Source organism: Auxenochlorella protothecoides (genome assembly GCF_000733215.1).
Source record: "Auxenochlorella protothecoides strain 0710 unplaced genomic scaffold scaffold56, whole genome shotgun sequence".
NCBI classification, from domain to species: domain Eukaryota; kingdom Viridiplantae; phylum Chlorophyta; class Trebouxiophyceae; order Chlorellales; family Chlorellaceae; genus Auxenochlorella; species Auxenochlorella protothecoides.
The window spans coordinates 500841-520856 of NW_011934204.1; the positions used below are offsets into that span (position 1 = coordinate 500841).

The 20016-nt window shown below is 63.1% G+C and overlaps 8 protein-coding genes across 8 annotated transcripts in view; 4 read left to right on the forward strand and 4 right to left on the reverse strand.

Annotated features, from left to right (window-relative positions):
* F751_5138 (Endoribonuclease Dicer-like protein 1) overlaps window positions 1–2837 on the forward strand; it is a gene marked incomplete at both ends in the record, with an annotated part of 11826 nt that extends 8989 nt beyond the window's left edge. Inside the window, 7 exons of the mRNA XM_011398881.1 lie at window positions 97–394; window positions 638–730; window positions 905–1020; window positions 1191–1340; window positions 1533–1695; window positions 2395–2497; window positions 2665–2837. Of these exons, the coding sequence (XP_011397183.1) occupies window positions 97–394; window positions 638–730; window positions 905–1020; window positions 1191–1340; window positions 1533–1695; window positions 2395–2497; window positions 2665–2837 (1096 nt within the window). The remainder of the gene's footprint in view (window positions 1–96; window positions 395–637; window positions 731–904; window positions 1021–1190; window positions 1341–1532; window positions 1696–2394; window positions 2498–2664) is intronic.
* Window positions 2838–3245: 408 nt separating this feature from the next.
* On the reverse strand, window positions 3246–4175 carry F751_5139 (hypothetical protein; the record flags this gene model as incomplete). The annotated part of the gene is made up of 2 exons (XM_011398882.1): window positions 3246–3830; window positions 4074–4175. 2 exons carry the CDS (start codon window positions 4173–4175, stop codon window positions 3246–3248), a joined length of 687 nt encoding a protein of 228 aa, XP_011397184.1.
* Window positions 4176–5419: 1244 nt separating this feature from the next.
* Window positions 5420–7724, forward strand: F751_5140 (Glyoxysomal processing protease, glyoxysomal; the record flags this gene model as incomplete). The annotated part of the gene is made up of 5 exons (XM_011398883.1): window positions 5420–5546; window positions 5635–5767; window positions 5880–6918; window positions 7316–7401; window positions 7505–7724. The coding sequence occupies 5 exons, from the start codon at window positions 5420–5422 to the stop codon at window positions 7722–7724; spliced, it is 1605 nt and encodes a 534-aa protein (XP_011397185.1).
* Window positions 7725–7967: 243 nt separating this feature from the next.
* On the reverse strand, window positions 7968–10395 carry F751_5141 (hypothetical protein; the record flags this gene model as incomplete). Its single annotated transcript, XM_011398884.1, has 7 exons — window positions 7968–8009; window positions 8193–8328; window positions 8565–8785; window positions 8945–9045; window positions 9230–9545; window positions 9704–10178; window positions 10274–10395. 7 exons carry the CDS (start codon window positions 10393–10395, stop codon window positions 7968–7970), a joined length of 1413 nt encoding a protein of 470 aa, XP_011397186.1.
* Window positions 10396–10830: 435 nt separating this feature from the next.
* F751_5142 (hypothetical protein) lies at window positions 10831–11719 on the forward strand (the record flags this gene model as incomplete). The annotated part of the gene is made up of 4 exons (XM_011398885.1): window positions 10831–10959; window positions 11047–11152; window positions 11351–11481; window positions 11603–11719. 4 exons carry the CDS (start codon window positions 10831–10833, stop codon window positions 11717–11719), a joined length of 483 nt encoding a protein of 160 aa, XP_011397187.1.
* A 429-nt stretch (window positions 11720–12148) lies between these two features.
* Window positions 12149–16109, reverse strand: F751_5143 (2,3-bisphosphoglycerate-independent phosphoglycerate mutase; the record flags this gene model as incomplete). Its single annotated transcript, XM_011398886.1, has 12 exons — window positions 12149–12263; window positions 12413–12557; window positions 12771–12828; window positions 13019–13155; window positions 13307–13370; window positions 13508–13559; window positions 13690–13705; window positions 13910–14063; window positions 14282–14473; window positions 14744–14962; window positions 15299–15754; window positions 15960–16109. The coding sequence occupies 12 exons, from the start codon at window positions 16107–16109 to the stop codon at window positions 12149–12151; spliced, it is 1758 nt and encodes a 585-aa protein (XP_011397188.1).
* On the forward strand, window positions 15435–16145 carry F751_5144 (hypothetical protein; the record flags this gene model as incomplete). Its single annotated transcript, XM_011398887.1, has 1 exon — window positions 15435–16145. The coding sequence occupies one exon, from the start codon at window positions 15435–15437 to the stop codon at window positions 16143–16145; it is 711 nt and encodes a 236-aa protein (XP_011397189.1).
* Window positions 16146–17428: 1283 nt separating this feature from the next.
* Window positions 17429–20001, reverse strand: F751_5145 (DNA-(apurinic or apyrimidinic site) lyase 2; the record flags this gene model as incomplete). Its single annotated transcript, XM_011398888.1, has 5 exons — window positions 17429–17559; window positions 17795–18671; window positions 19029–19470; window positions 19694–19766; window positions 19890–20001. 5 exons carry the CDS (start codon window positions 19999–20001, stop codon window positions 17429–17431), a joined length of 1635 nt encoding a protein of 544 aa, XP_011397190.1.
* Between the last annotated feature and the right edge of the window lie 15 nt (window positions 20002–20016).

Below are 20016 nucleotides of genomic sequence, written 5' to 3' on the forward strand. Positions count from 1 at the left end.
GCGGGGGTGCAGGGAAGGCAGGATCCCATCCAAGTCCCACACACCATTTCTTCCTGTCTTTCCGTCGAGTCACGCGTGCGCACCATCCATGAGCAGGACGCTGCGCAGGCCCAGCCTGGCGCTGCTGCGCACGGCGCTGACGCTGCGCTCGGCGGGCGAGGGCAGCGACTACGAGACGCTGGAGACGCTGGGGGACACCTTCATGAAGTACGCGGTGTGCGCCGAGCTCTTCTTCGAGAACCGCACCTACCATGAGGGCCAGCTGACGCGGTGCAAGGACGACGTGGTGTCCAACCTGAGCCTGGCACAGCGGGCGCAGGCACTGGGCCTGCACAGCGCCCTCCAGGTGCTGCCCTTCTCCGTGGGCAACTGGACGGCGCCGCCCATCGTCAAGGTGTGGCGTGGTGCGGTTTGGTGGGGTTGAGTCTGGGGAGGACAGTCGGGAGCCAGGCGAGGGGAGCATTGAGGAGGGCAGGACGATGGAGGACCACGAGGCCTCCGCGGCTCGCCGGCTCGGAGGAGGTGCATGCGGACTGAAAGGGGAGTGTCTGGTGTGATGGCGAAATTCACATAGCCGGTGGAGTTCCTGATATTCACACCAGTGCACACCTTTCCCTCAACACCCACACCAAGACAGGTGGGCGGCAAGGTGCTGGCAGACGGCATGGAGGCCCTGGTGGGGGCTTTTGTGGTGGGCAGCGGAGAAGAGGCCACCCGCGTCTTCATGAGGGTGCGACCCTGGGGGGGAAGGGTCCTGCCTCCTCTTGTGTAATCGGGCTGAGCATGACATGATGATGATGATGACGGTAGTGCTGCATGGTAAGGAATGCAGGGAGCCGACTGGGGTTGTCAGCCCTGCCTCAGCCAATCGCTCCCTTCCCTCTTCTCCCACGCAACCTCACAGGTCCTGGGCCTGCTCAAGGCCCTCCAGCCCAGCTCAAAGCTGGAGCCGGCGCCGGGCGGGGATGCCGACGTGGCGCACCAGGAGGTCGACGTCGACGCCATCCAGAGGGTGCTCGGGTGCGTGCGCTGTTGGCGTGGGAACCTTGAAGCAGCAAGAGGGCTGGTGGCACGTATTCTGCCGCTACCCACGGCAATGGGGTGTGGAGGTTGGGGTGGGTCGCCGTCTGCATCCATTCAGAACCTCCCGTTCCTCACGTGACGCCCCCCCCTACCGAGCACCTGCACAGGTACACCTTTGCCCGCCCCGGCCTGGTGTGCGAGGCGCTGACGCACTGCTCCTGGAGCGGGCGCAACGGCAGCTGCTACCAGCGCCTGGAGTTCCTGGGGGATGCCCTGCTGGACCTGGTGGTGGTCCAGCACTGCTTCGACTCCTTCACGTGGGTTTGCTTGATTCGGGTAGAAGCCGGGGCCCACGAGACGTTGCGATGGTGCTTGAGATCCTGCCTCAGTTTTCCCGGCCTGTGTGCCTCTGACAGCTGTTCGTTTATTACCCAGAGGGGCGCTCTCACCCACTTCCCCCCACCCCCTCACCCACCCAACACGCGCCCTTCTCTCCTCCCAAACCGCAGGGACGTGGAGCCGTCAGACCTGCACGACATGCGGTCTGTGGCGGTGAACGCCGAGCGCCTGGCCTTTGTGGCTGTCCACCACGGCCTGCAGCGCCACATCCGGCATGCCTCGCCCAAGCTCCTCTCCCACCTCACCGACTTTGTCAGCATGTGGCGTGATGAGGTGAGGGGAGGTGGGGGAGGGCTTCTGGTCGGGGACATGGGGAACGGGGCCACCTCGACGGGCACTCAGGGGACGTGGGCGGCCCACAGGATCGAAGCCCCGCTCGCAGCCGGCCCACGACCTCAGCACCGCACTGCAGGACCTGAGAAACCAGATCCTGGCAGGCCCCTGCCCCCACCCCTCCCTCCCTCCCACCCCTCCCCCCCACCACACAGATGACGCGGGAGACGGCGGCGGAGGAGCGGCGCAGGCGCCAGGCCCAGAGCGTGAGACCGGCGGGCCCCCGCGCCGTCGCGCACAGCACCACAGCCGGGGCGTCGTACTGTGGGGATGCGTCTGTGCACGAGACCGCGCGCATCGCGCTGATGAACCGCCACGCCTTTGGCTTCCCCACCATGGAGGCGCCCAAGGTGCTGTGCGACGTGGTGGAGGCGCTGGTGGGCGCGGTGTACGTGGACAGCGGCGGCAGGCTGGACGTCGTGTGCCGCGTGGCCTTCCGCCTGCTGCACCCCATGGTCAACCCGCGCACCACCAGCATCCACCCCGTCCGGCGACTCATGGTGGGCGCGCGGGGGCCGCGGGCGGCGGGGAGCCTGCATGCCGCAGACGCCATGGAACGGGGTGCCCCTGTCCGAGCACAACACCGCACCCTCTGAGAACACCCGACCCACCACCACCGCCCCGTCCCCACTGTGGCAGGAGACGCTGCAGACCTTCAGTGGCGCCCTGCCAGAGTACAAGCTGGTGGCCTGGGTGCAGGAAAGGGCCCACGTCCAAGTCAGCTGCATGGACGTGCTTCTTGGTGAGCAGCAAAGGACTAGGTGGATTGCATAATGGATGAGCGGGGGATGTGTTGCTGAGTATTCGTATTCTGGAGGACCTGGCGAGGCCCTCTGGTGCGGGGAGGCGGGAAGCCTGCCCGACAGCCTGCGTCCTCGGCCTTGCGCCTCTGACCCCTGCTCCTCGCAGGGGAGAGCAAGGGCGGGAGGAACGCACGGTCCTCTGGCCGGCTGGCGGCGCAGGATGCACTGGACAGGTGGCGGGAGCTGGAGCCGAAGCTGCGAGAGGCGCTGGTGCTGCGGGCGGCCGCTAAGAAGGATGGGCTTGCCTCGATGAAAACTCCAAAGCTGGTCCGTGCTTGAGCTGTAACAGACTCTTGCATAACGAGCCATCACGCAGACCCCGCGTCAGGCTGTGACTGGCCCTCCAGATTTGGTGCTCTTGACATACCATCAAGGAGCTGATCACGCAGTTGGCGAGCATGAGAACGTGTGAGTCAGTACAAAACGCTTGCACAAGCTTGCCTTCAAGGAAGTGTCACGAGTGGGAGGATCATGCCAGGGTCACAGGGTGGCTGGACTCTTCTCAGAGCTCATCAGGGTGAGTGAATCTGGGGTGAGGGTCGTCATAATCGCCATCGTCAAAAGCTGGCAGCTCCTGAAAAGTGAGGAGGGGCGGGGAATCTCATGGAGCTCCTACTGCAGCCTGCTTCTCACCACCGTCTCAGCAGCGGGTCCGGGCAAGACCATCCGCCAGGGAATCAAGGGAGCTCAAGATCCCAGCCTGTGCATCGCCCTCACCTCGATGCCCTCCTCCACGCCCTTGCCGGCCAGGAAGTCGTCCACACAGTCCAGGACCGCCCCCGTCGTCCAGTCCCAGGGCACAACCGTGGCACGGCGCCGCCGCTGGAGGTCCAGCACGATCAACGCGGGCGCCGCGTCCTCACCTTGCCGCTCAGAAAGGAGGGAAGCAGCGAGGCGGGGGTGGCGCCCGGCGTCCAGCCAGGCGTAGCGTGCGGAGCGGGTGGCGCGGCCCAGCTCCTGCGCCGCCGCCTGCCGCATCGCGCGCAGCGCGCGCACTGACTCAGCGTACGCGGGCCCGCCTGGAAGCACGGCAAGCGCGCACGGGCCCGGAGCACAGGCATCCTCCCAGTCCTGCTTTCCTCCAAGCCTCGGCGCCAGGGTGGCGTACACGCCATGCGCCCACAAGTCGTCCGGCACGGTGGAGAAGCGGGCCGTCAGGCTGACGACCCAGGTGGTGAGGGCCAGGTACGAGAAGGGGCCCCGGTACTGCTCGCGGATGGGGGCCGCAGAGGGCGCCCTCGGGTCTGGGTAGGCAGCGAATATCACCGGACCCTGTATTGGAAGGATCAGATGGATGTGCTAATGGTAATGGGTGCATGCAGACTGGGTGTGCTTGGGGAGGATCTGAGCAGGGATTGGCGAAGCTTCACCTACAAGGCGAGAATCTGCTGCGCAGAGCGATGGTGGGCCTACTATTGTTGCATTTCTTGGTCCTTGAAACCCACGTACATTGCTCATCCAAGCAAGGAAGAGGTGTTCCACCCTATCCTCACCAAAATCCCCTCTTTCGCTCACCTCTGTGACGTTGAAGTACTGTGCTATCAGCGCATCGCCAGGGGGGGCCACCCCAAAGTCGACACCGTGGTCATGGAGGGTGCCGGCGGCTGCCAGCAGCATGGGCGCCACTCTGTCCTGCACAGAGAAGAGCACCACCTTGACCCTGGGTGCCCCCTTCTCCAGCCAGGCACTGAACTCAGGCCCTGTCAGATGGACAGCCAGCGACTCTGGGAAGAGCCGTGCGGCGGCGGCCTGCAGGGACCTGGCGTTTGGTGCACCTGCAGAGAGTACCAGACATCGTCTGAGCTTCCAGTGGCGAGTGACCAAACCAGGAAAAACGTACTCCATGCAGGGCAGGGAATGAGCCGCTGGGCAGGAGCAATGGCATTCAACTCACCGGCCCTGACTTGCATCCAGCTGGAGAATGACCCTCGAGAGCGAGACTCAAATGGAGTCAGCCACACGACCATGCGGCAGGCTGATGTGAGGCTCTGACCCAGGAACTGGTCGGCCTGCCCTCCCCATGCTCTTGCCGCTCGCTCCCTGACTGCTGCATCGGTGAGGTTGAGCGCAAACGGAGTGCAAATGCCTCCTGCACGTAAAGCAGCTTGTGCAAAGGACCGTAGGTGGTCCTTACAGCCTACTGAGTCGTACACGGCAATGCAGAATATTCCTGGCGTGCTGCTGGCCAGCGTGGCCTGCAAGTCTTGGACAGAGACGGTTTGTGGGTCAGGAAGGCTGGCGCCAGGTGGAGAGGACGGTGTTGATGTAAGGTCGCGCTCGTGTGTATCCGATGATGAAACGGGGTGGCCGACGTGCGCCCTTGGTGCTGCAGCCGAGACCTTGTCGTGCCCAGGGAGCGTCTCACAGCTTGCCACCACACCAAGCAGGAGCATCCACACCAGCCTGCGACTGGCACGCTGCGTCCTCTCCATGCCTAGGTGCACCTGGGAAGAATATAGTCACGGTCACATAATAACATCCTTATTCATTGGCGCAATCGCGTCGGGTCTCTGCCATCTAAGACATGAAATCACCAGTCCCACCCCGGCGATCCGGGGACCGCACGGCGATCCACCTCCGACAACCCCGGTACGGCATCGGGCGCTATAGGCTCACACAAGGGCTCCTGATGGCGCATTACATAGTACACAGTGTGATGCTGGAAGTGCAAAAGCGCATGCGTTTTGAACCAAGTCTCACCCGCGACAGGACGGCCTGCGCCACGACGATAGCAATGCTTCCATGCCCTTGCCCTGCGCTGGTGGCTGGCATTCATGGGAGTAAACCCGCCTTCTGATGCGATAAGTTTCTCCTAGCAGAGCGCCCAGGAACCCTGCTGGGCCCACGCCCTCCTCCCCAGCATGGATTCCTCTCCGTGCTACTCCCTGATGGTGGAGGTGGAGGGCCCCGACCCCAAAGCAGTGCGGGCGGGTGTGGCCACTCCCAGCCACACTGCCAGGAATGGAACCCTGGCCGCTTCATGCTCAGGTGTGGGGAAACCAGTACACCAAGGAGCGGTGCGAATGTGGGCTCCAAGTCCAAATTGCCGACCTCCTTCCCTTACTCCCTGCCTCAGGAACCGTGGTGGACGGTGGGGGGATTGGTCCCGTCATCGTGTGTCCCCTCACCCTCCTGCTTCCCTTCCTGCGACCCGCCAGCCGCGAGCACCCGATGCGCGTCTCCCCGGCAGACCTGTCAGCCCATGCCAGGTGGCGGAAGGGTGTCGGGCTGAGGACCAGCCTGGGCGGGTCGAGGATGTGAGTCCAGGGAGGAACCCGAGGGCACGCTGGCCATGATTCTCCCCAAACACATCACACCCAGGATCCGCGCCAGACTCGCGGCCCCGCACCTCCCCGCCGCCGGCGGCCAGCCGTTCGAGGCGAGGCTGCTGGCGGTGCGCGGCCTGCACGCTGTGCACGCTGCACTCACGCGCCTAACGGCCGCGCCCTGCACGCACGCCGGCGGCTGGCTGGCCGGCTGGGACTCCCGGCTGGGGCCGGCTGCCGCAGCCGCCGCGACCTGCACGCTGGCGGTGCTGGCGCCTGCGGGCGAGGCGGGCGCGGCGGCCCTGGAAGCTGTGTCGCCTGGCGCGGGCAAAGGGGGATGCGGCTCAGCCCCTGCAATGCAGCTCGGCGCCGGGATCTTCGCAGTGGGCGCCCCCTTTGGCACCGTCGCCCCGGCCCACTTCCAGTTCCTGCTGGCGCGCGGCATGCTGTCGGGCAGCGTGCCGGACTGCTCCCGGCTGCCCCAGCCCGTGCTCTGGCTCTCCGATCTGGTCTGCCTGCCCGGGTTGGAGGGCAGCCCCGTGCACGCCGCGGCGGCGACCGACGCGGCCGCCACTCCCACCGGGCCCCTGGGCGTGCTGCTCGGGCCGTTGGCGCCACGCAGCGGTGGCGGCGGCGCCGTGGCCACGCTCCTCGTGCCCATGGCCTGCGTCCTGGAGGCGGTGCGGGACCTGGAGAATCAAGGGGTGGCCGGCGTCGCAGGCCTGAGCGCTGAGGCAGGCAGGGGGACGCCCAGTTTTGTCGGACCCTACTCGCCCGAGACGCCATCCACGAGCAAGCTCCCAGCGTCACCAGCGCCCCCCGCCGCGGCAGCAGCGGGTCGCAGCGTCGTCGCGGTGAAGGCCAGGGGAGGCTGGGCCAGCGGCGTGCTGGTCTCGCATCGTGGCCACATCCTCACCGTGGCGCACCTGTTTGCAGACCCAGGCGGCGGCGCGGGGGGAAGGGGCGGCGGCGAGCCCAAACCGCTCCCCACGCCGCGCGCGGCGTGGGTGGCCTGGGCCCCGGACCCAGGCCGGCCCCCGCGCTGGCTGCCCGCCCGCGTGCTGCACGTCTTCCGGGGCCCGATGGACTTGGCGGTGCTCCAGGTGGAGCGCGGCGTGCTGCCGCGCCGCGCCGCGCCGGCGGCGCCCGCCGGCGACGCGGCGCTGGCGCGTGCGGCAGGGCGCGACGTTGTCGTCGCGGGGTACCCCACCTTTGACCCCGCCGCCTCGGGCCTGTCGGGGCCGGTGCTCACGGCGGGGACGCTCAGCAAGGCACGATTGGTGGGATGGGGTGCTGGGGGCGGGATCTGAATATGTTGCTGGCGGCACACCCGGTGGCTGCATGTGGCCAGACCCCCGCACACCTGCATGCCTGCAAGGCAGCCGCCTCTTGCCTCCTCGCACCCCGAGACCCAGCGCATGGGCCTGGTCACCCTCCCCAACACCCCGCACTCACCGAAACCCTCCCCGCCTTCACCGTCACGCGGCGCAGGTTGTGGCGCTGCGCGGCCGGCCGGCCATGCTGCTGACCAGCGCCAGCGTGCGCAGCGGGGCGTCGGGCGGGGGGCGTGCTGGACCGTGACTCCGGCGCGCTGCTGGGCCTGGTCACCAGCAACGCCAGGCACGTGCTGGGGACCACCTACCCTCACCTGAACTTCTGCATCCCGGCCTCCCTGCTGAGGCCCACGCTGGCGGCGCTGCTGGAGGAGAGGAGCGCCGGCCCGGACTGGGCGGCCCTGGATGCCCCCGACCCGGCGCTGAGCCGGGTGTGGCGCCTGGGCAGCCGCGAGGCGCCGGACAAGCAGGGCCTCGAGCCCCCGGCGCCCCGCGCCCTGCAGGAGCTCTTGGCTGAGCAGCAGGGGGAGGGGGGAGGGGCTGGCAAGGCACGCCCGCGCTTGTAGATGCAGGCACGCCTGTGTGTGGTGGATTGCTCGACTCTGGGCGGGCATGCTTTGCGTGAGCCCCGAGCACTGTCCCTGGTGCCTTGTTTCCTGTGAAGCTCAGGGCCATTGGCCGACATTACATCGTCCCCACTATCGTAGACAGCCAGCCTTGGACTTGGCAGTGTGATGGTGCCAGTGGCCGTGACAAACAGTCGTGAAGCCGGTTGGTGTGGACCGCATGCAGTGACTTTTCGCACGCACTCAGAGGAGGTCAGCCTCGGCAGGGGCCACCTGTCCAAGGATCTGCACATGCGTGAAGGTGGAGAGAATGGTGAACATCTCTCTCAAACCGGAAAACCACGCTTGCATGCCTTGAAGGATAGCTTCAGTGCTTTGTGCCGAGCTCGGTCCCACCAATCAGACCACTGCCTGCCTGTCGGCTGACACCCGACCCCTCAAACCCAACGGGATCCTGAACATACACACCAATGGGTTGTCCACCTCAGACAGAGGGACCAGCAGGCCCTTGCCCTCGTGGTAAGCAGCGTCCTCCTTGGAGGCCACGTGCCGCTGGGTGAGTCTTGCACCCGCCATCTTGTTGCCCTCGTGTGACCGTTCATACCTGGGGTGATGCAGGGAAGGGGTGTTGTGTGTGAGAGTACCCGACCATGTCTCTGCTGCTGGATCACACCAGCCTTGTAGTGCACCATCAAAAGTGCTTAGGACTTGGCATACCATTGGCCGGAACTCAAACTAACATCACATCACAGATGCCAAATCCACATCTGGTCATCACATTTGCCAGTCCATGCAGAGGACCTGGTTCGCATGAACTCCCCGGGCCAGAGCCCGCGCTACCACGGCGTCTTGTCACACACTTGCCACCAGCCGATGACTTGCCTGAGATGGCGGTAGGACTCGATGGCTGCCGTGGCCCCAAACCGCGGCTGCCCCGTCCGGAGGTCGTAGCTGGCGGCCAGCCCGGCGGTGAACGCCGGCTGCCACCAGCTGCGGAAGACCGCGGCAGCTGATACGCCGTCCAGTCCTGCCCGTGCCTTCAGCATCACATTCTTGTTTGCCTGCGGTGTGCAATTGTGAGGGAGGCGGTGAGGCAGCGCGCAGCCACACACCTCCTCAGCAGACGCATCTTGCGTATTAGTCGGGGATGTCAGGCTTAAGGCAGTGTATGCACATGTTCGAAATCTCCCGCCCACCCCTCTCAGGGAAGATCGCCGCACCTGCCAGCTGGCTCCAAAGCGGAGGACCGAGCCCTGAGCGGATTGCATGTCGGAGACCATTTGGAAGCCAATGTCCACATAGTTGGTAATGCCCACCACATCTGCGCAGGAGTGGGTGGGCAAGCGTTTGGCACAGTGCATTGCATTGAGAATCTAGCTGCGGGAGGGGCTTGTTGGGATGGTTCACGGAGCGTTTTGCTTAAATCCCAACTCCCCTCCAGACCAGGGCCCAGCAACACCACCATGCCTCCAACATCCCCCACAAAACAGCACCCCACAACAAACCCCCTCTTCTCATCTCGCCTGATCCCTCAAAAGGGTTGTGGACGTTGCGCTGCAGGGCCATGTGGTAGAGGAAGGCGACGCTGAGCTGGCGCTCCTCCACCAGCTCCAGAGCGGCGGTGAAGCGGCCGTGCTCAGTGGCCGACTGGGCGCCGGGGGAGTAGGCGATGCCGTAGCTGGCTCTAGAGAGGCACGCATCGACGGCGCGCTGGATTGGGGACCGAGGATCGGTGTCGGGGGCGGGCTCCGAGAAGAGGGGGCCCAGCGCCAGGGAGGGCCGGGTGCTGGCGCCCCACACCAGTCCACCCACCCTCCCGACCTGCAGGTTGCGGTGATGCGCGGGGGAAGTGCTTGTCAGTTTGACTCCCAGATCCAACTCGGTGATGTTGCTGTAAAAAGATCCGCTCTGAGGGAAGATAGACTCCCATGCATCTCCCCTCCACCGCGCCATCATCCACTCAGCCCGGCGCGGCTCACCACCCAGGCGTCGTGCAGGAGAGCCTGGGAGGGGGACATCACCGCGCCGGCCGACAGGGCGGGCGAGGTGTAGCGCGCCCCCAGGCGCAGGTTCTGGCCCTGCAGCAGTGCGCCCTGCTTCGACCCCGGCGCCAGGGGCAGCTGCGCAAAGGCGGCCAGGCCGGAGCCGGCGTCGATCATGCAGGCCCGCATCGTGGCCAGGTTGCCCGCTGCGCCCGCTGCGCCGGCCTTCACGTCCACGAAGGAGTAGGGGTGGCGAGGGTCTGGCTCAAAGCGCAGGGTCATGGAGCCCACGGCCGGGCCAGCAGCCTCGGTGCCAGACTGCCCGGTCCCCAGCCCGATGCCGCGAGGGAGGCCCAGCTTAGCCGTGACGTTGATGCGGGGGTCGTCGGGGGGTGCAAAATGAAGGATGCTGCGCAGGTCGGGACCCAGGTAGTCGCCAAACAGCAGCTCAAGCTGGGGTCTCGCAAATTGCCTAGAAGTGGGGTAAGGGGTGGTGGGAGGGGTGCCGCCTGATGATCTTTAGACAGCGCGTGTGCGACAATCTCGGGACTGCAATCCTACTATCACCTGTCATACGAGCTCTTCGTGAACCGAGATCGCCCCTTGCGCTCGCGCTCGAGGAGTGGTGGGACCAACACGACAGAGGGCGGCAGGTCGGAACCCTGAATCCAGGAGATGGCGTTTCCCATCTGTATCAGTTGTAATGATTATTCTAGTGTAAATTCAACTCAAGGGGCAAAGTTATGGTGTCTAACGTGTGCGAGGCTGGGGAAACCCTGATATTGTGTCCCTCGTACATGCAGACGTGGTGGATCTCAGACGTCCTTTACTCTGGAGCCCTCATTGGATTGTGCTAATAAACAGTTATCTCGACGAATCCCAAACCTTTTTGTGTGGTATTTTTCGAGGCGTTCTCATGCGTTGATTTCAGTTGCAAGAGCCAGTGTTCTTGGGTGGTGGGATATGTATTTATGAAGTGGAGAGGCATCGTGTTAAACCCCCAGCACAGCCAGCATGCGGGGGAAGCTGCCGTGTCGAAATGAGGAAGCTGCGCTTAACCATACATTAACAATTCCCTGGCCCCCCGCACTTTCACGGTGGCAAACATATTGTGTATCAACACCATGTCTGAGGCATCTAAGACCTTGGGAAACAAGCTGAACGATGCGTGGGAGAACCTGACGCAGCCCCATCGTCCTGGCCCGGAAGTAGGTGCCGACCTTCAGGCTCAGGCTGCTGCCTATGACTATGCGGTGAGCGAGGAGTGTAACGATGATTCTGTAAATATACAGCTAATCTTGGTGCGTTTGCCGATATGCCTGCCTACCGTACCCCTGCAGAACGCTGCACCTACCGCGGAGGAGGCTGCACGGAACGCTGCTGACCTGGCTGCCGCCAAGACAGATGTAGCGCATGAGGAAGCGGTGTCTGGGCTGCGTGGCACCGGTGAGCGAGAGCTGAATCATGTCACGGGGGGTATCAGCCAGTGGTAACAGCAGAGAGTCATTCCTGCATCTTGGATGATGCTCGGCCCTGATGGCCCTGAGGAGTGCTGAGGTGCTTGGTTGCTTTCTGGCCTAGAGCATCACGAGTTCACCACAAGTCCCATCCTCCCATCCTCCATCCGCTTACAATGTTTCCCAGGGGAGTACTTGGCCGATGCTGCAGCAGGAGCTCAGTCCAGCCTCGCCACCGCAAAGGAGTATGCCACGAGTGCCTCCGCAAGCCTGGCAGACACCCATGCTGCCACCCAGGAATCCGCTCACAACGCGCAAGTGAGGAGGTGTAGGATTCAGCAAGACAGAAAAGGAAAGATGTGCCAGGCATGGACCTAGGCATGGCCGCTGCAACCCCTTACAGTCACACCACACCCAATCCATCGACTCCATTCCACAGGCGAGCGCTGTAAGCTCATTGCGTGATGCCGGCACCCACATTGCTGGGGGGCTGGAGGTGGCTGGCGAGAAAGCGGGGGATACAGTGTCTGCCATCCGCAGCAAGCTGGGCCTTTGAACACCAGAATGAATTTGCAGTGATAAGCTCGTCATTGTGTGGCACACAAGTGCATATGCCACCACCATGCAAGATTGTTCTCAGCACAGCGACCTTTTATCTCCCGTCTCAGATTAGAGGTCGTATGTCGAGGGATTGCAGTGCCAGATCCTTTGGATATACATGACGAATAAGGGGGCAACAACCAAACTTGCACCAACGGGCTTACATGAATTGGTAGGGTGAACACAACAGGGTATCACCTCTGTAGCGCATTTGAAAAAAGAAAATAGCCGAGAGGGGACACCAGTGGTGAGGGCAAGAATGGCTCCCCACACCACATGTCCATTCTGAGTCACAAGTCAGAATTGGTGATCCTTTGAATGAGTTGGGCTCCTCTCAAGTAGCCATGGGAAAGTGGGCGCAAGCTAAGCGCCACCCCAAAACACATTAAGGCTTGTCCGTGGTGATGAGGGATGGTTCATAAAAGTCCGGAGCCTCAAATCCGAGCATGTTGATGTAGGTTGCCGTCACATTGGTGAGGCCAGCCCCAGGCAGGTCCTCCCTGCAAGGATTGTCGAGCATCCTTGTTCAGAACAACAACGGCCTGAGCAGGTCTGACAGAAAGCCGTTCTATATTTCAAACAATCCACGGGGCAGGCACGGTCTCACACAAAGGCAACTCCACATACACCCCAGCCCCTTCATGCTCACCTGAAGCGGATGTTCTTGGGTAGACCCGGACCTCCAATGGCAATGGGGACAGGGTTCAGGGTGTGGGATGTCAGAACCTCAGGTTCGCCATCCGTGTACTTTGGTGAGCCATCCTTGTTGCGCTTGACCATTTCCTCAGCATTCCCTGGAGGAGGCAGCACACTCTGTCATGCGACATGCTGGAATCGCCAGCCGTAACTGTTGCCAGGGTGTGCTTGCGGTCCCACAAACCCTCCAGGTACAACAAGTCGATCATCACAGCATGCAGGGCACCAGCATAGGCACAGGATTGCAGAAATCTCTCTAGCCAGTGTGTGCCTGGGACAACCCACATTTAAGACCAACTCCCTATGATTACCATGGTCTGCAGTCACCAGGAAGCTGCCTCCCACCTCCTCCACTGCATCCAGAAGGACCTGTGATCCAGCCAGAGGTGGACAGTGGGCACACCATGGCCTGTGATCATGATGCTCACCCTCAGCTTGCACCCGCACGTTATGTTCGAGCCAACTCCCTGCATTTTGCTCCAGCAAGTGACACCCTAGCGTCTAACACCAAGCCAGACCACTCAAAACTAAATAACAGCCCTGCCTTCCCCTGCCTCACCTTGACTCCCCTGTCTGCAGCGGCGCAGGAGATGACAGTAGCCTTCAGCTTCCCGGTGTGCCCCACCATGTCCGAGTTTGGGAAGTTGCAGCGGATGACGTCGTACTTTCCGCTCAGGATGGCTTCCTTCACCCGCTCTGCGTTTGATTGGAAGGGGGAGGATATATCACAAGGGGGGTACAGGGTGCCAGAGGTGCCACAGTGTCTTACACCACCAGCCATAGCCATGCAGGAGAACAGGGGCACCAAGTGTACATCCAGTGCCTGCCCCTTCTGGCGACAACGCACCTGCAATCTTGGCAGCCTTCATCTCAGGTTTCTTGTCAAAGGAGATGCCTTGGTCAGACTTGATCTGAATGGGTTGGTTGACGGGTATGGGAGAGAGGCTGTCAATGATGCTGCCCTTCAACACAGGCCAAAGTCCCCAGCAATTGGATGGTGTAGTCCTCCTCCAAAGATTGCTTCCCTGCACCAGCCCACACCATTTACCTCCACAAACTCCTCCAGGTTCTTGTCGAGGTATCCCGACCGATTGCCATTCCTGCAATACAAGGCAGCAGGGTTTTGATAATATGGCAGCGACCTTGCGTGTGGGATAACCGCAGAGCTTATTTGTCTGGATGGCTCAACCAAATGCAATAAGCCCGCTCATGAGTCTCCGACAATCATACCAGAAGAATGTGACATCTGCATAGCAGGTGAGGAGGGCAGGGGAATGGATGAGAGGCCAGACTTCATAAATATTCTATGTGCATGCATCAAGTTTGGACGCTTTGTCAGAGCACTTTAATCAGGGCCAGCTGGATCCCCGGTTCAACCTTGGCCCATTGCCACACTCCCGCAACAGGCATTCTGTATTCACCCCCTTCTTCCTTGACAATCCAGGCTCACGTCCAATCTTCTGGCTCTCACTGCACGCAAATATCCTGACCCCGCTGCCGACCAGGTACTGCTCGCTGGCCCGCTCGATGAGGGGTGGAGGGACGAGGTAGATGCTGGGCAGCTTAAGCTCGCCGTCATATTGCATGATCCCCGCAAACTTGATCTGCGAGCAGCAGGGAGGAGGGTCAGGAGTTTGCAGGATGCTTTATGATGGCTCTTTTGGAAATTGGGAGCATATCATGACTGAGAGATAGATGCACACCCCCAAAACACCCTGTGTGCTGGCGCACTGAAGCCAATGCATGTGCAGTCCTCTGCAGTACGTCCGCTACATCATGACCTCACCCCAAAATCCACTTCCCTACCCATGCAATTGCCCACCTTGGGCCAGCGCTTGCGGTCAAAGTGGTCAAACTCCTCGTATTCCAGGGCCTTGCTGATCTCCACCATGCGGTCGGCCCGGAAGTTGAAGGTCACCACCGCGTCGCCATCCTGCACCGCCCCCACCGGCTTGCCCCCGTCATCCACCACCACCCAGGGATCAACCCACTGGTCCGACACCTCGTTGTTTCTCTGAATGGGGAAGAAGTGTCAAAGGTGCGTGAGGCGTGGCATGGACGGCCAGGTGAGGTGGGCGAGGCGGCGGGCGCTTTGCACACATAATCCAGACTTGAGATGATCCCATGTGTCCCTCCCGGGCTGCACTGGAACACCAGTGCTCCACAGCTGGCCTGTATGAAGAAGAGGGAGCCACTCCCGCACCTTTGCACCACCAATACAAACAACGCCCCACCACAAGGGCACCGATCTTGGTCCTTTCCCCATCATCAGCAACGATCCCACCTTCAAGTCCGTGACGGCGTCGATCGCCGAGGTGTAGGTGTTGGGCGCCTCGCCCAATACGTGGGCGTAGTACCCGGCCTTGACCACGGCCCAGTCAGACTCGTAGCGGTCCATGGTGACGTGCATCCTGCCCCCTCCGCTGGCGATGCGGATGTCGATGCCGTGCTCAGAATTCCAGCGGTCGATGTCACCCTGGGCCTTGGTCACCCACTTCACCGCCTGCTTGTGTGTGCGTGGTGGCTGGGAGGTTGAGTGGAGGCAGGGAGGCATGTGGAGGCAGGCGCGATCGGCGCTGGGACCAAGCTCTAGGAGGGGAGGGATGACGAGACCAGACACTGCCAACGATGGGTGCCTTGGTGGATTCCGAGACTCAGTGCAGGTCCGTTGGCGCCAGCCCCAAGGGTGGCGCCAACAGAAGTCCTCGCCTGGGTCCACCCCACATGAGTGAGACCCCAGGATCGGCCCTCGCCCGTCTTGTGTCTGCAGCCAGCGCCCCAAACGAAGCCCCTTCAGATCCACCCACACCCACAGCCCAAGCGCACCCCCCCCACCCACCGTGTTCTCCCCCACGTCTCGCCCATCGGACAGCGCGTGCAGGCGGATGCGCCGCACGCCCTGCCTCACCGCGCCCTCCATCAGCAGCTGGAGCTGGTCGTAGCGTGAGTGCACGCCACCGTCCGACAGCAGGCCGATGAGGTGCAGGGTGCCGGCCCTGGCGCTGTCCTGGATGGCCCTCCAGCCCTCCCCGCTCCACACCTCCCCCGTCTCCAGGGACCTGTCCACGCACTTGGCGCCCTGGTCCACGATCTGGCCGGCGCCCAGCGCGTTGTGGCCCACCTCGCTGTTCCCCATGTCGGCATCGCTGGGCAGGCCCACGGCGGTGCCGTGCGCCTTGATCAGGCGCCAGCGGCCGGGGGCGCTGGCGCGCAGCTCGTCCATCGCCGGCGTCTCCGCAGCGTGGATGGCGTTGAACTTGTCGTGGTACTCGGACTCGCCCCAGCCGTCCAGGACCTGTGTGGGGAGCGTGGGGGCGGGGGGGGTGAGGTGGGGATCGGGGCTGTCGGGGTGCAAGGCCCGGCTGCAATGGGAGCTGGTCCTGAGCTCAGAGCACGACCGAGAGCCTTCTGGGACTGTGCGGCTACCATGCAGAACACAGGAGCATCATGCATCGTCCACTCACAACACCCGGAACCCGAATGCCCCTGCAGCCACGTACGCAGATCAATATGGGCTTGGTCGCCCGGGGAATGGTGGGGTGGGGCTTCAGCTTGTGCGACTTCAGCAGGGCGACGTCCTCCTGCAAATGGTCGGGGTGGCCCTGGCCATGCTGTTTTACACCCAGGGTGTGCGTCGCGGTGTCTGTCATGATGTTTGGATGTTTGCGCTGTACAAAGAAGCTTAATAATTTTGTGACTGCGACTTGTGCAGCATAACCATATTAACCCAGTTTCGCCCTCGTGCCCATATCACGTGAGCGTAACTCCCCCAACTCGCGCGCGCGCGGGGCTGCGAGTGGGCAACACGATGAATAAGACGACCAGCTGCCCCAGTCCAAAGGTTCGTGAGAAGAGTCCAAAGAATTTCTTGACTATTTATTCCCAATCGACTTGCACAGAAGGCTGCTTTGACCTCGCGACGGGTGCTAGAGGCCCTTGCTGGCACCTGGGGTGCTCTCAGAAGTTCCGGCACGCCGGTTCCCTCCTACCTAGAGTGGGGTGAGATGGGCATCTGGAGTAAACATATTAATTTGGAAGTCAAGAAGGATGAGGCGCCGAGACTTGCTCCTCACTGCCGATACAAACTTCCTAGAGAATATCCTGAGGATGCAAGAGGGCATGCTGCCCTTGACAAGGCCTGGCGCTCAGTCCGCGTGATCAGCCTGAATCGTCTCTGCACCTCCCACAACCCAATGGCGCCTTCTAGAAACACAGCAAAACCAGCTACTGCTTCACCCCCGCCCCATGCAGGCCATGAGCCGGTGGATATGCTGTCCTCCAGACTGCCGGCCTTGCTCTGTGCCAGCCTGAAACTCCAGCCCAGGCTACCGCACCTACACAATGCGTTCTCCCTCACCAGCCTCCTGCATGGGTCCGCATCGCCTGAAGCCCTGACAGACAACCTGCCAGACAGCATTGCTCTCCAGGACGGGGTCAGCCTGCGACGACCGACGGAGCCTGAGCCTTACGAGTGCTGTGGTCGCGGGTGTGAATACTGCGTCTGGACGCTGTACTGGGAGGAGCTGAAGGAGTATCAGCGAGAAGTGGCCAAGGTGCAGGGCCTTGAAGTCAAAGAGAAGGATCCATTCGAGGAGTTTGAGAAGCGGCTGAGGGGGGGTTGAGGATCTCATCCATTGCGTACAGGGCGGCGTGGCGGTAATACCAGTGTGCATCCCAGTAAGCAGCTGAGGATGTAGAGTCTACTGTGCAGCCACTCTTCCCCTCCCAAACGCCCCGCTGCTGATGCATCATGCGTGTAGTCACCTCTTGTATGACCCCTTGTCAGCACAAGGCCATGGCTGCAGGGATTTTCGTTACCCCTCCTGTCTCTCAGTAAGAAATGATACGTACATGTCAGATGGCTCCCCCATTCACAGCAGACGAGGTGCACATGGCGGGATGCTCGCCACCATTCCCTGTTGTGGCTGTCTGTATCTCCTGCCAGCAGTGCTCAGCGGTTATCACGCCGTTACGCCCCCTTGAAGCGCTTCTCGATGGCAGGGCCACTGGATCCACCCCTCTTCTCCACCCACTGGAAAAAGTTGCAGTCGCCATGTGGTGGGGGCCCGGCAGGCCGTGCACACGTGTAAAACCATCTCCCTGAGGATGTTATGGGGAAGAAGGAAAGAATTGAGTGGTAACAGGAAGAAGCTTCCAGAAGCGTGTCACGAGAGAGTGGCATGCACAGCCCGTCTACCCGCAGCTGACCCTGGGCCCCTCAACAGCAGCGAGCGTGTTCCAGCCAGGGTAATGGGCTTCCCATCCTGCCAGTGACCACCTCGAGCAACCCCCCCTTCCCCCCCCAACCAAATCCCTGCAATGCCCACTGTCACACCCTCCTCGCCTCGGTTCTCCCCGGTCTTATTGGCCTTTTTCAGGGCGGCAGGCTCCCCATGCCGGCACCGCGGCGCCGCCATGCGCCCATTGATGCGCGACCACGCCTCCTTCGCTGCCGCCAGGTGTCGCTCGTGCGCCTCGCGGGCGGCTGCCAGCTCAGCTGCCAGGCAGGTCTCTGCCCGGTTTGGGTGGGGCGGCGTGGCGCCGTGCTCCTCCCCCGCCGAGCCGTGACCGGGCTTTCCAAGGTCTGAAAGAGCAGGATGCGAGATTGATGGCTGGGTCGTGGTCCCTGGGTGGCCGCCCAGGTCTCCCTCCAGCGGTGCTTCCGCATCGGTGCTCGCCGGGTCATCACCCGATGCGACGCCCGGCGTCCGAGGCTTGAAGAAGGCCTTCAGCGTCGCTCGCGTCCCGCCGTCGGGCATGGGCTTTCGCCGGGGGGGCGCCCGGGCCGCCTTTGGCACGCCGCCTCCGCTGCCAGCGCGTGCCGTGGAAGCCGCTGGCTCAGCATCGATCCCACGGCGGTCAGGGCCTCCCCTCTGCAGCCACCCCTGGAGGGTGACCTGCTTGTCTGGGAACGTGTGCCGAGCTGCGCCGGGGGGCGCCGCCACGGCGCAGGCGGCCTCTGGCCACGACAGCTCCACCCACACCGGGCAGTGGTCGGAACCGAGGAGGTGGGGCGAGATGTCGGCGCCGCAGATGCAGAGCGAAGAGGTGGAGCCGAGCGAGGCGGAGCTCGCGGGCTCCCCGCCTTGACCCCTCGCCCCTGGGAGGACGCCCGCTCCTGCAACAGCAATGCCGGACGCCAGGGTGAGGTCAATGCGCGCCCCGTGGTTGTTCACGCGCGCCGCGGTTGCGGTGGACCAGCAGGTGTACGCCTGGGGCCTGGCCGGGTGGAAAGCACGAAAGGCGTCCACGAAGGGGCGCGCGGGGCGCGGCGTGCCAGCCGGCATTGGAGTGGGCTGGCCGAGCAGCTGGCGCAGCCAGGCCCTGTCTTTCCTGCCCTCCAGTGAGAACTTTCGCAAGCAAGGCAGTAGGTGTAGGTGCGGGATGAGGTTGTGGGAGGAATTGACAGTGGGGAGACAACTTTTCGTGAAGGGGCCTGGCCCTGAAAGCCCTCGGAAGCACGCATCACACCTACTCACCCCATCCTCATCCCCCATCCCCCACACCCACACCCACACCCAACAAAGCCCATGCAACCCCGGCTCTGCCTTCAACCTCCTCCGCCTCACCTTGGGCTCACAGCTGTCCAGGGGCGCGGCGCAGATGTTGAGGTCGCCGACGACGAGCACGGCGCGCCCAGCGCGTGCCAGCGCGTCCCAGCGCGCCTGCAGCGCGGCGTAGAAGCGCAGCTTGAACGCGAAGCGCGCCGCCGCCGCCTCGTCGTCGCTGGACGTGATGGCAGGGCCGTAGAGGTTGAAGAGGACAAAGGCGCCGTGGTCGGTGACCACGCAGCGCCCCTCCCCGTCCAGCTCCTGCAGCTCCTCGGGCATCAGCCCCAGGCCCTCAAGCTCGGGGTGGAAGGCGAGGAGGCCCTCGGGGTCCCCCGCCCGCCGGCCCAGGCAGCCGGTGAGGCCCTCCTCGCTGGCAAAGGGCAGCGCAACGCCCGTGCGCACGTAGGTGGCCGTGCCGCTGTACCCCCTTTCTTTCTGCGTGCACGCGAAAAAAGCGTCCCTGGGGCAGGTTGCGGTGGGAGTCGGTTGAGAGGTGGGGAGGGTGGGCCGGGAGCAGGGGCGGCGCTTGTGTGATGACGCTCACATTTGAAGCCGGGTTCTGGGATTGGAAATGAGGAGTGTGCATGAAGGCCACCTGCCACAGCCAGGCCTGCTTCACAGAAACCCCCGCATGCACCCGCATGCAACCAAACTCCCCCCTCCCCCCTTTTCTTTCTCCTCACCATCCGGGCACCAAGGCGAGCTCTCGCACCACCTCGGACTTGCGAAGCTTGGTTTCTTGCAGGCACACCACATCTGCACGGCGCAGCAGTGAGTAGCGAGCAAGGGAAAGGGTGGGGCATGAAGGTCAGCCTCCACTCCCTTGCATGAGAGGGCCATGCACCCACCCATGACACTGGCAACAGGGCAGGCACCCACCTGCTCCTAGGCTCTCCAGAAGATGCCCCACATCCCGAAATGGTGTGCGCTTCAGGCAGGCCCGCAGCCCATTCACATTCCAGGACACGATCCGCAGGGTCCGGGGCGGCATGGACTCCTCTGCGCC